The 15,433-nt window shown below is 50.3% G+C and overlaps 1 protein-coding gene across 1 annotated transcript in view; it reads left to right on the forward strand.

The window, feature by feature from the left end:
- SF3B3 (splicing factor 3b, subunit 3, 130kDa) overlaps positions 1–12,710 on the forward strand; it is a gene marked incomplete at its 5' end in the record, with an annotated part of 27,548 nt that extends 14,838 nt beyond the window's left edge. Inside the window, 12 exons of the mRNA XM_010185545.1 lie at positions 172–315; positions 1,202–1,324; positions 2,782–2,936; positions 4,047–4,221; positions 4,814–5,019; positions 5,948–6,104; positions 7,505–7,630; positions 8,705–8,917; positions 9,832–9,930; positions 10,401–10,544; positions 11,240–11,344; positions 12,272–12,710. Coding sequence (XP_010183847.1) covers positions 172–315; positions 1,202–1,324; positions 2,782–2,936; positions 4,047–4,221; positions 4,814–5,019; positions 5,948–6,104; positions 7,505–7,630; positions 8,705–8,917; positions 9,832–9,930; positions 10,401–10,544; positions 11,240–11,344; positions 12,272–12,412 — 1,788 coding nt within the window. The remainder of the gene's footprint in view (positions 1–171; positions 316–1,201; positions 1,325–2,781; positions 2,937–4,046; positions 4,222–4,813; positions 5,020–5,947; positions 6,105–7,504; positions 7,631–8,704; positions 8,918–9,831; positions 9,931–10,400; positions 10,545–11,239; positions 11,345–12,271) is intronic.
- Between the last annotated feature and the right edge of the window lie 2,723 nt (positions 12,711–15,433).

The following is a 15,433-nucleotide window of genomic DNA, read 5'->3' on the forward strand; positions in this document are numbered from 1 at the left end:
GCCAAAATCCACAGAGCCAGCATCTATTGTGACTTTTTTCTTATTTCTGTGCTGAATACTTCTTTAAGGAGGTTTAAAAGGGCATCTTTAAGCTCCTTACATGGAACTTGAATCCTCTCTTGCCATGCCAAGCCTTGCTGACTGGTGTGGTACCTCTTCTGTCTCCCACAGGATTGTTTGCAGCCGCTGAGCATGCAGGCCCTTCCTGCCCAGCCTGAGTCACTGTGCATTGTGGAGATGGGTGGCACAGAGAAGCAGGATGAGCTGGGGGAGAGGGGCTCCATTGGCTTTCTGTACCTGAACATTGGACTGCAGGTGAGAGGTGCCTGCCTGGTTCTGCCAGGCATTTCTTGGTGAGCCTTCACTTGAAGGATGGGTTACTGAAACAGCCTTGTCATCGTGCAGGGCAGCAACACAAAGTCTGACTGTTCCCTCTGTTACAACATGCTTAACAACTGTGACTGGAGAATTCATTGTGTGATTTAGTAGAGGTGCAGGTTTTTCTCTATACATTCCCAGACTTGAGACTGGACAAAGGACAGCGTATTGTCTCTGATTTCATGCAGGACAAATTGTGCTTTTCTCCTTCCAGAAAAAGAGCGTCTTTTAAAAAAAAAATTGTGGGTGAAATGTTGTTGGGCAGTTCTTTAGAAGGTGCCTGCAGGGCAGAGTATCAAAGAAGTAACTGACCACAATCGCAGGCTTTGCTCTAGATCTTTGACCAAAAAATGTTGTTTTCATAATTCAACATCTGGCGAAAATAACCAGAGCAGTCTAGGTTCTTTCACATGCCTTGAGTCTGATGTCAGAATGTGAGGTCTTTTTAAGCAGCCTGAGTTTTTTTGGGTAAATGCTTTGTACCAAGAGGGAGGGATTAGGCTCTGGAATCGACTGTCAGGTTTTTCGTGGCTGATGTGATGCTCCAAACTTTTTGGCCGTGGGGTTTTTGTTTGTTTGTTTTGCAGGGGCGTTGGTTGGTTTGTTTGACAGTAATTCCTTTCTGCCCTGCAGGAGTGTGCACGAGCTATCCTTTTTAATACTAAGCCAATTAGATATAGTGTGGTTGTAGAAGGGAGCTGTACTGGAAGCTGTGATAACAGACATGTAGTTCTTCAGAAGTTGCCTCTGATTTGATTAATGGTTGTAGCTACTTACTTCTTATCTGTAATCTGATAAAACTTTGTTGTTTTCCAATGTTAAGAATGGCGTGCTGCTGCGAACTGTCCTGGATCCTGTTACTGGTGATCTTTCTGACACCAGGACCAGATACCTTGGCTCACGGCCTGTGAAACTTTTCCGAGTCCGAATGCAAGGCCAAGAGGCGGTAAGTGAGGCGAGCTCTTGGAGGGGTGCACATCGAGTCCCCATATGCAGCGTCCCGTTTTCCCTTCTTGGTGGGCAGGGTGGGGAAGCATCCTTGCAGCACAGCAGGACCCTCTGGGTAAGGGTGGGAAGTAGAATGACTTCATTATGGAGCCGCCTGGCTTGTAACTTGCCCTTTCACAAACAGTCTTGTTGGTATTCCCTATACTTCTTAGGAAGTAATGTGCAGTGCTGCCCTGCCTTCTTTGACCTAGGACTCATCTGACCCATAGGCTGTGTTTGCAGTATGTCTAGAAAGCAGATTTTTGGGCTTAGAGACACTGAAAAACTTCATCTTGCCTCCCTTAGCGCACAGGGACGGAAAGAGTCCTGTGCGGAGATCTAGCCCCTTGACTACTTGATGCAGCCGATGGTCTTCTCCCTTGTTTGTTAGAACAGTTCAGCCAGGGGCTGGACAGCTGCTGTGCATGGTTCGAGGGAAATATTTGCAGGTTTTGGCATAGAGGGAAGAATGTGTTTCATCAGAAGTGCCATTTCCAGCCCTTCTGATGTGGCACTGGGGAGATGTGCCGCCCCCTGCTTGACTCATCTTTGGATGACACCTTCAGAGTTGAGAAACATTGCCGGTCAGCGTAGGGGGGCTGGATCTGGGAATCTGAGCTCTGCTTTAATGTTATGGTACACTGAGTGAATCTCTTCAAATTGCTTCTGCCAGCTCTAACTTGGAAATGAGGTGCTTTGCAGCTCTAACAGAGAATGCTTGTGGTATAGCCGAGTACTTTTCTGCTTTGAGACCAGTCCTGGTTCCCTGTTGCACAATACATACTGCTTGTGGCCCATCAGTGATGGGCTTGCAGTAGCCTGTGAGTATTTTGATGTAACTTCAGCTTTGTTGCCCAGGCAGAAAGTGAGGTTGCACCGAAACTGTTTTAGTCTCATGCATAAAGCTGAAGAGTTTTGAAGTCCGTCTGCTTGCTTCCTTTCCCTTAATTTGATGGATTGAAAATAGGCTACTGTTTTGGGTTTTTTTTAAAGGAAATGTCACTTAGACTCTGAATCGGAGTGCTGCAGCATTTGGATTGTGACAAAGCAGTAAATACTTATTGGAAAAGACCTGTTCCCATTAGAACAGATTATCGTTAAAAAAAGAGCTACGAAAGTATTTGTTGATCTTGGCTTTTACAGATAAAGCAGCTTTTATTGCACCTCAGATTGAGTATCCATAGTCTTGATAATGCTTTAAAGTTCCTCTTCATGCTGTACTCAATCTCCAGATAAAACCTCTTGAAAGCAAGCACTATCTGTGCAGGTATGCTCTGAGCTGGGTAGAGTCCACCCACAAGAATTCAGTTGTTGCAGTGGGTAAAAGTCTGGCACTGCACGTTTGTTCGTAGTGCAAGGAGTGAGCTTGCCTGCATCCCCACACCTGATGAATTTGCTGTGTTGTCTGTTTCCCAGGTGCTGGCCATGTCAAGCCGTTCCTGGCTCAGTTATTCCTATCAGTCCCGCTTCCACTTGACTCCCCTGTCCTACGAGACACTGGAATTTGCATCTGGTTTTGCTTCTGAGCAGTGCCCAGAGGGTATTGTGGCTATCTCCACAAACACATTGAGGTAAGAACGGATGAGGGAAAAGCCATACTTCTGGGGCAGAATGCCAGGCAGAAGAGAGGGATGGTGAATTTTCACTAGACATTCAAAAGGAAAGAGAGAAAGTGACTTACCCTAAGAATTAAGGTGGTTTTGAGGTTATTTGATTATGAATAATGATTTGATAGAGACATTTGGATGAAGTCCAGAAAACAAGTGGAATACAGGGTTAACTTGCTGTCAAAATGAAATAAGGTACACTTCTCTGATTTGTGTTTTCCAGCTTTTAAAATAACTGTAATTCAAGTTACCATTAAATTATCTGACCCTTCGAGAGGAGGGAAGCTTTTAATAAATGTGAACCTGTTGTGTGTTAGGAACTTGTGGTTTGTGATCTGAATTGGCTGCTTTGCAGAAAATAGGCCATGTGATTTAAGAATTCGGAGACATGACAGGGCTGTATTTGTTGCCTTTTAAAAGTTCATATTAGATATTAAAAAGATAAATGAAAATAATAGGAGAACACAAATTCGGGGGTTCTGCTTTATGTACTCGAACAGGCGCTTTTTTCATATCAGTCCTCATTGAAATATTACAGCATTCACTGCTTTTAAAGGAGTCATTCTTTCTGGAGGGACTTGTGGTTTTTAGTCACCAAATGCCAGAAGAACTGGCATTTCAGCTGGCGAGTCACAGGAAGAAAGAGAGTTGGCATTGCATTTCTCATACTTTTTTAACTACAGTGCCTCTGAGGAGCTTTTGATTATGTGTCCAAGTCTGTGTCACGTTTAGATTCAGATGATGTGCTCCCCAAACGTGCGCTTTCCCTCTTCCTTGTGCCCTTTGTTCCTCTCGGGATACACTTGCTTCAGCACCACTCAACACACCCTGGGAAAGTGAGAGCCATCAAGTCCAGGACCTTGTGCTGCAGAGCACGCCTGTCCTACAGCATAGGCTCCCATTTAGAGTGCTAGTTTTGCCCTCCTCTCTGAAGCTGTGCACTAGTTGCTGTTTGGCCCATGCTGTCTGTCTCCAAACTAGCCAGTTTGACAGACATAAAGCTCAACTCCAGTTTTCTTCTCTCAGAGTTGCTTTCGGACCCTTTTTTAACACCTCACATCTTTAATCCCCCAGGATTTTGGCACTGGAGAAGCTGGGGGCAGTCTTCAACCAGGTTGCCTTCCCGTTGCAGTACACACCCCGCAAATTTGTCATTCACCCGGAGAGCAACAACCTGATCATCATTGAGACAGACCACAACGCTTACACTGAGGCCACCAAGGCACAGAGGAAGCAACAAATGGCCGAGGTAATTGGGGTGGGGGCAGGTACACACATGCATTCCCTGGAAGGGGCTTCTGCAGCTCCCTGTTCACTAGTGCCCAGCTTTTGTTGCCTGCAAGTTTTTTTTGCCCTGTGTGAATGGAGGGGCTGAAGGGAGTGAAGATGAAAAATACAGAATACACTACTTCCCAGTTCGCCTTTCTTTGCGTGTTATTATGGCAAGCTTTAAGAGCCACATATTGGAGGACAGTCATGCTTGTGTAACACCATTCTCTGCGTTGTCTGTGACTGTTTGAGGATGTTTAGATTTCAGTGGCTTATTTTCTTTTCAGTGTTGTTTTCACAGTTGTTGATATGGAGAAATAGCTCCTCAGACAGCTGCCCCTTGGGCAGGGCAGAGCTGACACTGCTGTGCTCTGAGCTGCAGAGGCTCCCTTGGGAATAAGCTCAGGGTGGGTGAAAGCTTTGGGATTTGGTGGTTTTCATTGTCTCCGCAGGCAGTGCCTTGCCCAGGGCTTAGGGAAAACAGGGAGGCTTTATTCTACACAGAGCATCAGCGTGTCTGGAAAGGAAATCCACTGACCTGTTCTTTTCTCCTGTCCTTTAATGTGCCATAGGAAATGGTGGAGGCTGCGGGTGAAGATGAGAGGGAGTTGGCTGCAGAGATGGCTGCAGCCTTTCTGAACGAGAATCTTCCCGAGTCCATCTTTGGTGCTCCCAAGGCAGGGAATGGACAGTGGGCCTCTGTTATCAGGGTGATGAACCCCATCCAGGGAAATACATTAGATCTGGTCCAACTGGAGCAGAACGAAGCTGCCTTCAGGTAAGAAGCATTGCCAGGTGCAGTAAGAGTCTCTGTATGTGATGAGTCTTATGTATCTTTTGGTTGTTTGGGTTTGGTTGTTTTTCCCTTTTGCTCAGCTGTTACCGAGTTAAAATAGAGATGCAGCATTTTATCAAGAGACTGGCTTGAAATTTCAAAAGTGATTGCCACATGCTTAAAGCTTTAGTCTTGCCTTTCCTTCCCTTCCCACCCTGATCTGTCTGCATGTGACACTAAGACCTGGTGCTCCAGATCTGTTTGTTGGACCCCAGTGCTTAAAGGACAACACAGGGATGTAAATGACAGATAAGAGCTGGGAACAACAGAATGTGTTGCTATCTCTCACTTCCCCTTCTCATCCAGATAAACTGAGCATAGATTAAATGAAAAGGAAGTGTTAGAGGGAGTGGAGGGGAAGACCGACACAATGACCACGAAGAACAGTGAATGCCTCAGCAGGTGAAGTGGAGTTAGGTCATGCTTGTCAAAAGGCTGACTCTGTCCTGTTTTGTCCAGGATTCCCAGCCTGGCTGAGCTAGGCACAGGGCAGGAAATAACACTGGAAGATGAGGAAAGTTATGTGTACGTGTCCAAACTGCAGCAGCCTTTGAAAAACAGCTTCTAGTGGAGCTTTGCACATTGCTAGGCAGTGTCCAGCGTGTGAAAGCATAAAACTGGTGCTCCAGCTGTCACATGCCCACAGCAGATCTTTTTATATGGGCAGTGTGGAAGAGTGAAGGAACCTGCATTGTGCATTTCTGCAGGGAGGGAAAATGACCTCTGAAAATGAAATGTCAGTGTTGGAAGGGTGGGCTCCCAAATCTCCACCTGGCTCGGTGCAAGTTGCGCTGTCAGGGAATCTAGTCCATGTATGTGGTGGTGGTTTGTGTCATGGCCATGCTGATCTGGCATGTCTTCTCGTCCCCAGCGTGGCTGTGTGCCGGTTCTCCAATACTGGTGATGAGTGGTACGTGCTGGTGGGAGTCGCCAAGGACCTGATTCTGAACCCACGCTCCGTTGCTGGGGGATTTGTCTACACGTACAAACTGGTGAATAGTGGTGAGAAGCTGGAGTTTCTGCACAAGGTGAGAGGGATGAAAAGGCTTGTTGGGATGACTAGATCACTTATGGGCAGTATTGGAATAGCCGATAGTTCACCCTGAATGCTACAGCGAGACCGCAGTGCTCAGTGAATCCTGGGCGAAATCATCATGCTGATGTTGCACACTGGAAGCAGCCTCACAGAAAATAAACTGCCTCCTCCAAAATCACTTGGGACGCTTTTTTGCAGAGGTGAGAATTGAACACAGATCTCCCAAGAGTCCCAGTGCTTTGCTTTAGCTATGGTCTTAGACATCTAATTGGGTAAGTGGGAACAGAGCAGTGTTTTTCATGCCCCTGTTAGGGAGGGGAGCGAAACAGCTCTGTTTCCTTCCAGAAACAGCTGTTCTGAGCACTTGTTTACAAAGCGAACTCATACTTGGGTCACTTGAGCCCTGGTGCTAAGGCTCTCAGGCCTTGGCTGGCCACATGAAGCTGGTGTAAGCTGTCATCTCTAATGCTGTTTTGGTTGCTTGTAGAAATAATCACTTACTGACCAGCTTGCTTGATGGGTCTCTGGGGCTTTAGCAGGGGTTTCAGCAGAACTCATTAAAACAAAATTTTATTCTCCTTGCCATGTGCTTCCAACATGGCTGAGATGTGAGCTGATGAGCACGTGGAAAGGAACGTTGTGGGTTATTCACTTCCTGCGGTCCTGATGCAATGAGTGGGTTTGGTCCTGGACCAGGGCCTTTTTTTGGTGCCACTGAACACCCACTTGGAAGTTAACAGAGCCGATGATGTGAAATAACTTTTAGCCAGTGCAACCAAGCTGGGAATGCTGTAGCTGGAAACTCTCTACCTGTTCCCATTCTCTGCTGTGGCTGAACCTTCTGGATTGATGAGTGGTGAGAGATTTTTCAGCCCTGACTAACTGGAATTGTGGGCACGCTGTAACCGTTCAGATGTAACGCTTCTCCAGTGGCAGCTTCAAAGTGTCTATGGCAGATGGCTGAGGTAGATTCATGCCTTTGTTTTAAAAAGACAATCTGGATGAATATAGGCAAAGCATAAAAGCTTTCTGTTGAGGATAAAGGAAAACTCAGAACCAAGGCAACAAGATCCTTGCCTTCCTTTGCTGCCTGCCCAGCGTGGGGTTCTTAAAGCAGTCCTACGCTTCAGTTGAGGTGCGCTGCTGGCAGTGTTGTCTGTGTAGTACCCACAGCTCTGTTAGCGCCACGTGTGGTATGTGCCGCTGTTGAAAGGCCTATAGAGGACTGGCCTTTTGCCCCTCCTGTAGAAAAAGATTGTCATTAGCCTTTTACATTGAAAGCCTTGGCACAGGCCAGCAAGCTTCAGCTGGTCCATTAGCTGAATCCATTCTGAAGCTCAGTGTAAGGTTAGCTCTGCTAATGGGGGTCTCACACTTCTCTTCTCTCTCTAGACCCCTGTGGAGGAGGTTCCTGCAGCCATTGCTCCGTTCCAAGGTAGAGTCTTAATTGGAGTTGGAAAGCTCTTGCGTGTATATGACTTGGGCAAGAAGAAACTGCTTCGGAAGTGTGAGAATAAGGTACTGGCTTTTGTTATTCACCAGGGCTCTTAGTTTGGAGCAACAGGATTGAAACAAGGGTTTAGCTGCTACCGCAGCCCAAGTGTGTCTGTGCACTTGGACTTCAAGACTCTGACTGTGCCTCGCTGGTGTGTGCTGGGTGCACACATCCAGAGCAGTGTTGTCAGCTCTGACTAGATTGGGCTTCTGTGCTGCCTCGCTGCATCCCAAGTGTGCATCATATTCCTGTTGCCATTCAGATTAGTAGTGCTGCAGGTTCCTTTTTGTCCCAGCTCGGTGCAGGCTGTAAATGGACACGTGCAGGAGTTCCACAACCCTGTGCAGACTCTGCCTTTGGCCACCTACTGCAAATGTGATATGTCTTAGCCAGGTACAAACCAACTGCTGGAAATGTTTCCTTAGGTGAAGTGATCGGCAGGCTGGGGGCAGAACTTGGAGGATGCATATGAGCAGCTCTTCAGATCCTCAGACTCTTGAGAAGGGGATTTTCTCTTTGAAGTAGATGATCGGCATCTCTGGTACTTTAGGAAAAGAAATTGTAGAGCATAGTTTTCTAACTCTTAGCTGCCTGCTCCTCTCAGTCTTACACAAGCTGCAGATCCTGTGCCAGCTGCTGATTACTGCACAAAGGAATGCCAGCAAGCTCACAGGCAGACTGCAGAGTTGTAGGGGAACTCTTTTTTGTATTGGGTGTTTTTGTTTTTTTCCTAAAAGAACTTACATGAAAAATTGAAGCTTTCGTTCCACAGTAGCGAGGAGACACTGAAGCAAGGCCTGCTAGCAAAACTGTCCTTGCCATCTCGGGTCATAGAGCAGTTCTCTGGGCATTACTCATGTTCAGCAAGCTGAGAATGATGTATGGTGGGTGTTAGGTTGCAAGGCCCTGTATTGACAGTGTGTTTAGATTGGGGCTGTAGCATGCTGGAAATAATAGGTAGTTTTGGAGGGAATGATGGGAACTGGGGAGTGAGTGAGCCACAGGAGAAATAGTGTTTCAGCTGAAGTAGAGTGGAGTTTAGTGGGTTATGCCTCCCTGTTTGAAGGACTCTGCTTTTGTCCTTTTTCTCTCAAAAGCACATTGCCAACTACATCTGTGGGATCCAGACCATTGGGCACAGAGTGATTGTTTCAGATGTTCAGGAGAGTTTCATCTGGGTGCGCTACAAAAGGAACGAGAACCAGCTCATCATCTTTGCTGATGACACGTATCCCCGGTGGGTCACTACAGCGACTCTCCTGGACTATGACACCGTGGCTGGAGCAGACAAGTTTGGCAACATCTGTGTGGTGAGTGCGCCTCAGAGAAGTCGGGGCTTTTTTGGACTTATTTTTCCTTAAAACATCCATGATTTGTCTCCAAAGAATGAGAAACTGTGTTGAGCTGGAGACAACGCCCTGTACCATTCACTTGTTTTTACGGGCTGACTGGCTGTCATCGCAGCGGATGGCTGCGGTTTATCAGTTTGTTAATTAAAACAAACAAGTTAAAGCATCAGCAGGTCAAAAACATATTCCTGAAGCAGTCAATAACTTGTGTTGAAATCACCTCAAAACTCGCTGTGAATAAGCCTTGAAACGAAGCTTGTGACTGAGAAAGGGCCCAGGAGAACTCGCGTCAGGGTTATCATTCTTACTTTCCCTGGCTAAACCTCACTGCTGTCACTTCCTCTCAGAAGTTGGCTTGGTCAGTGCTGACACTTTCCCACTTGGCTGGATTTCAGCAGGGGAGGAGGAAAGAATAGATGGTCTTTCTGCCAGAGCTTTGATCTCTTTCTGAAGCGTGCTCGGGTGCTGTGGAGTGCAGAGTTCAGCCAGTGTCAGACACTGCGCCTGCAGGATTTGGCCAACATACACAAATCAATCCTGCTCGCTTTTCCTGCCCCACATCAATTAAACCGTTTCCTTAACGGGAACCACCTCCGAAGTCTTTTCACCACACCTCCCATGGTGATCTGCAAGTGCCAGGCCAGGCAGAGGCCGATCATGACATCCTGCCCATGCTTGTGAGTGACGAGCCATCCTTCTTGACAACGAGGTGTGTTTAACTCTAAAGGCCTTGTTGGAGGGGCGCATTTTGCTGTTATGTGTAAAGTGATTCTTGTAGAGTTCACCAACACAGCCCTTCAGAGACCACAAGGATTCTCCAGAGATAATGTACTGCTTCTCTGCAGCTCCTTGACTTTCTTCCTCTTTCAACACAGGTGAGATTGCCTCCCAACACCAACGATGAGGTAGATGAGGATCCCACAGGCAACAAGGCTCTCTGGGACAGGGGGCTGCTTAATGGAGCATCCCAGAAGGTAATGCTTCCTGGGAAGCGTGTGCTTATTGTGGGAAAAGAATACGCTGTTTTTCTGTGAAGCTGCAGTGTTTTTCTCTGCGGTGCTGTCCAGGAGATGTATTGGCAGTTCTGCTCCAACACATCTACACTGCTGTGGGTGATGGGTTTTCACTGTCACTGGGAGCCAACTTCAGTTTCCGAAGTCACGGCCGATGCCTGTTCAGTGATGTTTAATTGAAGCAGCATGCTCATTTTCTTTTCCTTGCTTTCCCTCATTACTTGCATCCGTTAGTCTAGCTCAGGAGGGTAATTCAGTGGCATGCTGGGTTTTGCCATCTGGTCACAGGTGGAAGGCACTTCCTCTTCAGAGAGATGTCTCAGAACTAGCAGGTGGCTGAATTTATTCTGCTTTCCTTGCTCAAGCCTTTTGATGCTTTTATATCAGCTAAAGGAAAAAAAACCAACCATGCTTCTCTGGTTGACTTTCAGGCTGAAGTGATTATGAATTATCACGTGGGAGAGACGGTGCTTTCCTTACAGAAGACCACGCTGATCCCAGGAGGCTCTGAATCTCTTGTCTACACCACCTTATCCGGGGGGATAGGAATCCTGGTCCCTTTTACTTCCCACGAGGTAAGTAAGCCCTATCATTGTGCTGCAGAGTTGCTGCTTTTCTGTGCCCTCATCCCCAGCCGGTTTATTCATGTGCTGCATCCCTTAAGGGTAACTTCAGGGCTCTGCAGTGCCTGGAAACGTGGGCTGCAGGAAAACCTGGGCTATGGGATGGGCTCTAATGCAAAGTGGAAGAGAAGGAGGTCATCACTGCTCCTTCTGCACTGGTTCTGTGAAGAGTTAAGAGCTTTCCTTGTTGCAATCCTGTTCTAAATCTGTTCATGCTCCAGAGGTGTAGCTTTTGGGTGACTTTATTGTCTGAGTAGGGATCCTTCGGCATGGTTTGTGTAGCCTGCAAGCTCTGTTGATCAGGTACTGATGCTTCATATCCTGAGGATGGTGTTCTCCTCTCTGTTTGCTGTGGCCTCCTGGAGCAGCAGATGCCAAGACGTTCATTCTTGGAGCTGCATCTCTGTGCTGCACAGCTGCTGTATGCTCCAGGTCCTGCTTCGCTCTGCTGTGGGTGCTCCCAGGGTGGAAGTGGTGAGGGGATGGCCGTGACCTTGGTTGCCCTTTGTGAGGCAGCTCTGTTAGAGCCTGGTAATGACAGTGTTTCAGCCAGCACAGAAGTGCCTGGCCAGCGGGCATCATCTGTCCTTGCCAGCGGCATTGACATGCAGCAATCTGTTCTCTTAACGCGTTCTCAATCTCCCCAGGATCACGACTTCTTCCAGCATGTGGAAATGCACTTGAGATCTGAGCACCCTCCTCTCTGTGGACGAGACCATCTCAGTTTCCGCTCCTACTACTTCCCAGTGAAGGTAGGTCTGAGGATTTAGGATCACAGGGGTGCAGACACCTCTGTTTTGAGGCCTGGCAGAAGCGAGTCGTGGTTGCTGTTGAGTGGGGAAGGCTGGGGCGATGTGAACCATAGCTGGTGTGACTGTGGCAGGAACTGGAGATGGCACCTCTCTGTAGGGAGAGCGATACTTGGTGCTGTTTTGGTTTCCTAACCCTTATAATGAGCATTCTGAGGCCTGGTCTGGAGACCCAAGCCCAGAGGTGCTGCTGCTGTGCTTCTCTACTTGCCACAGCCTCTCCTTTTTCCATCAGAAGCAGCATTTCTTAGCTGTTTGTGTGGCTAGGTCAGACTGGATGTTGCCTGGAGGATTTATTTTTTTCTGTCACCGTTAAAAAGGGAAATCTCTTAGAAACAGCTGTCCTGCCTATTTCTGCTTTTGAGGAACTGTTTGAAGCTGTCAGCTGCTAAATGTGTGACCAGAAGGGTCCAGAGTAACTGTGCTAGCGTCTGTAGTATTCATCAGTTGGAAAACCGTCCACGCGCAGGGGATGCTCTTGCTCTTGATGAGCTTGAGGCTGATTTGCAGCGTGCACAATCTCAAAGATGTCTCACATCTGACTGGAGACGCTTTCAGTCGTCTTCTGCAGCTTCCCCCAGCCTTCCCAGCACAGTGCTTGACCCCAGTTGAATCCTTTTTCCCTTCCCTTATGTGATTCTTCAGCTGCACCCAGGCTCTTTGGGTTTCTCCTTCATTAATCAAGCTGGCCAGTAATTAATTTGAGGCTAACTGCCGCTATTCAGCCGATGAGGTCACCGAGCGCGGTCTTGTTTCCAGGACAGGATTAAGAAGCTCCTGGGAACAAACTGTTGCCGTTTTTCCCCGTTTAGGCAGGGTTCAGTGCCTCTGTGTTGCGTCGATTCAATGCTCTCCTCCTTGCCCCTCCAGAACGTGATCGATGGGGACCTGTGTGAGCAGTTCAACTCCATGGAGCCCAACAAACAGAAGAACGTGGCCGAAGAGCTGGACCGGACCCCACCCGAGGTGTCCAAGAAGCTGGAAGACATCCGCACGCGCTACGCGTTCTGAGCGGCCGCTGGCAGGAGCAGAGCCGCTCGCTGCGCTCCTGTGGACGCTTTTCCAAGCGCGGCTGGGAGGAGGAACGCGTGCGCATTTTTTCCCCCTTTTTCTGAAATACTGGTTTGCTCCTCTTGGTTTCTGTTTCAAAGTAACGTGAGTCTGGTAAATACAGTATCAGATGTTAGGTCTCCCTACACATCCCGCTGCTTATGGTAAGGCTCCTGATGTTCTGACTTCCAGCCAGAGATTACTTCTCGGGAATTGCCCGAGGAAGGGCACAGCCCGACCCTCAGCCCCACCTCCTTGGCCTCCCTTTAGGATGGGGAAGCCCGAGGGTATTGTGCTGGCTTTGCAGAAAGTCCCTGTCGGACAGATCCATCTGAGCCCTTGGTAGGATCAAGTGGGTTTTGCAATTTCTCGGCTTTTTGGTAAAGGAAAGAGCTGTGGCGTGACTCAGGATTGCCATGCTCCTTTTAGTAGTTGGTGGCGAGCTCTGGGCTTCCACCAGCCCTGGGAGCAGCGGGGGGAAGCCAGGCTGTGTGGAGGGTGTTACTGCCACACTTGTGAACGTTTGCTTCTGAATTGCAAGGCGCTTTTGGACTCACCATTTCTGACTGTTTTCCCTGTAAATAGAGTTTTGTACAATGTTGACTCTCTTGGGGGTGGGGAAGAGCGAAGCCTGAGTCTGGGACTTGATTTGTTTCATAATAACTTTGGCAAGAGCAGTGTCTCCAAGCTGTGACTGTGAGCAGCACATGAAGAATAAAAGCCTGTTTTTATAACTACCCTGACTCTCGGGCTCCTCTCCTTCGCAGCAGCTGTTGCTGACCTGGTGGTACAGGAGGGGAGGAGGAGGAGGAGAGAAATGTGCACACCCTCAACCCCGCTTGCTGTGCAGATGCTGCAGCCCTGCAGGTGTTGGCCCCTCTCCACCCCCCAGCTCTGCTTGGAGCTGGCCCTGAGCCTGGCAGTGCTGCTCTGCCCTGGGACACACAAAGCAGGGTATGGAGGGAGGGTGGAAGGAAAGGGTCTTTCCCCCAGCTACTGTTTTTCCAGCCCTTCTGTGGCATGGCTGCGGCTCAAAGCTGCTCCTGTTGCCCAGAGGAGCAGCAGGCTCCCAGGGCAGCTCCGGGGAAAGGTGCTTTTGCCTGCTGGTGGCTGGAGCTCATCCGCAGGGCAGGTGCTTCCCAGGCTTGTCTCCTGTCTCAGGTTTGGGCCCTGGCTTCCTCCTGCCACTGGGTCTGTCTCTGCCCTCCCTTGGTGCCTGTCACCCTACCACAGGACCTGGGCTCCTCCCCACCCAGTGCTGCTCCCTGCTGGGGCTCAGGGAGGTGGGTGGCCCCTGGCCTGGTGACGCGCTGGCATTGAGCAGCCTGCAGGTTCCTGCTCTGTGCTGCATGGGCTGAGGGTGAAGGTGTGTCTTGTCCTCCTGTCCTGTCCTTTGCACCTTCCTCTGTGTTCTCCCGCTTCAGCTTGCTGCTGCTGGCCTGTGTTGGCAGGGGCCTAACCCGGGCTGCACCCTTTGGCTCCCATGTGGCACCCAGACACAGCTGCTTGCCGCACCCATCCTCTGCCTGGGGCTGAAGGGCTTTGTGCTCCCTTCCCGCACCTTACCCGGAACGGCTGCATCAGAGGAGCGGGAAATTGGTCAGCTGAGCTTGGTGGGGTCCAGCCTCTGGTTCGTCATGGGCACGGGGTGCCCACCCAGCAGCTCCCCTTGTCCTCTCCCTGCTCTGGACTGGGGAGCGCTTCCAGGGGAAGAACTTGGCGCTTGGGGTGTGACAGTCCCAAGCGTGAAATCACACCTGGGGGGCTTAGGGTGTTCCCAAACTGGTTCCAAGCACAACGTTTTGCTTCCTTGGCCAGAGCTGTGTCAATAACCTGGCTCCAGCCTAGGCGGGGGCTGAGCCCCAGCCTGGAGGAGCAGAGGGGCTACTCTGGAAGCTGGCTGAGCCCCCAGATGCTATTGGCCTGAGGGGCTCCAAGCCCTCAGGGGAGAGGGGGGTTTCTCCCCTGCCCTCGACCCATGCAGGGTGCTGAGCTCCTGCTGATGCACGGGAGCAAAGCTGGTGGGGCGGTGCCCTGCGCTGGGGGCTGTTTGCCTTGGGCTCTACCTGCGGTGATTTCCAGCCCTTCACAGCCAAGGAGGGCAAGCTGCATCCAGCACCGAGCTGCACAGCTCCGTGCTTTCCCTTCTCACCCCATCCCGCATGCCAAGCTGATGACTACGTGGGCAGGGAATGCTATTAAATGGCTTCCTCTAACGCCTGCAGCAGATGTGGGCAAAATCCCTGTGGACACCTAGGTGAGGAGCTGGGCCTGCTCCTTCCCTTGCTCATAGCTGAGCATCTTCTCCCCAGCCGGGCCTGGAGCCGGGAGGGAGGCCAGGACAGTGCCCAGGAGCCGGCCGGGCTGGGGGAAGCTTGGCAGGAGAGTGGCTGGGGCCCTGACTCCATGCCAGGGGAATCCCAGCGCGCTCTCGGCGCAGGCAGAGCGCATTCCTTCCCACGCGTTTCCCTGGGAGCGCTGACCCCCTCTTTGATAGCCGCTTTCTTTCACTGACCCCTTGGATGCCCAACAGCCCCGAGCATCAGCGGCAGCCAGCTCTCCCAAAGGGCTTTTTGGGGTGGTGGGGGGAAAGACCCCTGCTCCTGGCAAGAGTTCAGACTTAAAGACAGTGGAGGCTTGGCCCAGAGGACACGGGATTGCTGCCGGCTTGGGGACAGCCAGCGATCCCCCAGCCCCTCCAAGAGCAGGGGCAGTGTGGCCCTGGCACAGGTTGACACACACTGGCCTGGCACCCACCTTGAGTGCCCTGAAATGTGCCCACGGGTCTGGCAAGCACCCAGGGTCAGGGGAACCCAATGCCCTGGGGGGACCTGGTGGGGCAAAGCACTCCAGGGAGCCTGGGGGTGTGCAGCGTGGTTAGCTGAGCACCCCAGGGGCACCCGGCCACAGCGGCCAGGGACCCCAAGGAGCAGGGAGGCACCCAGCCGGGCTAGCTGAGCACCCTGGGGACACCCATCATCT

This window comes from Mesitornis unicolor, unplaced genomic scaffold (genome assembly GCF_000695765.1).
Source record: "Mesitornis unicolor isolate BGI_N332 unplaced genomic scaffold, ASM69576v1 scaffold18585, whole genome shotgun sequence".
Classification (NCBI taxonomy): domain Eukaryota; kingdom Metazoa; phylum Chordata; class Aves; order Mesitornithiformes; family Mesitornithidae; genus Mesitornis; species Mesitornis unicolor.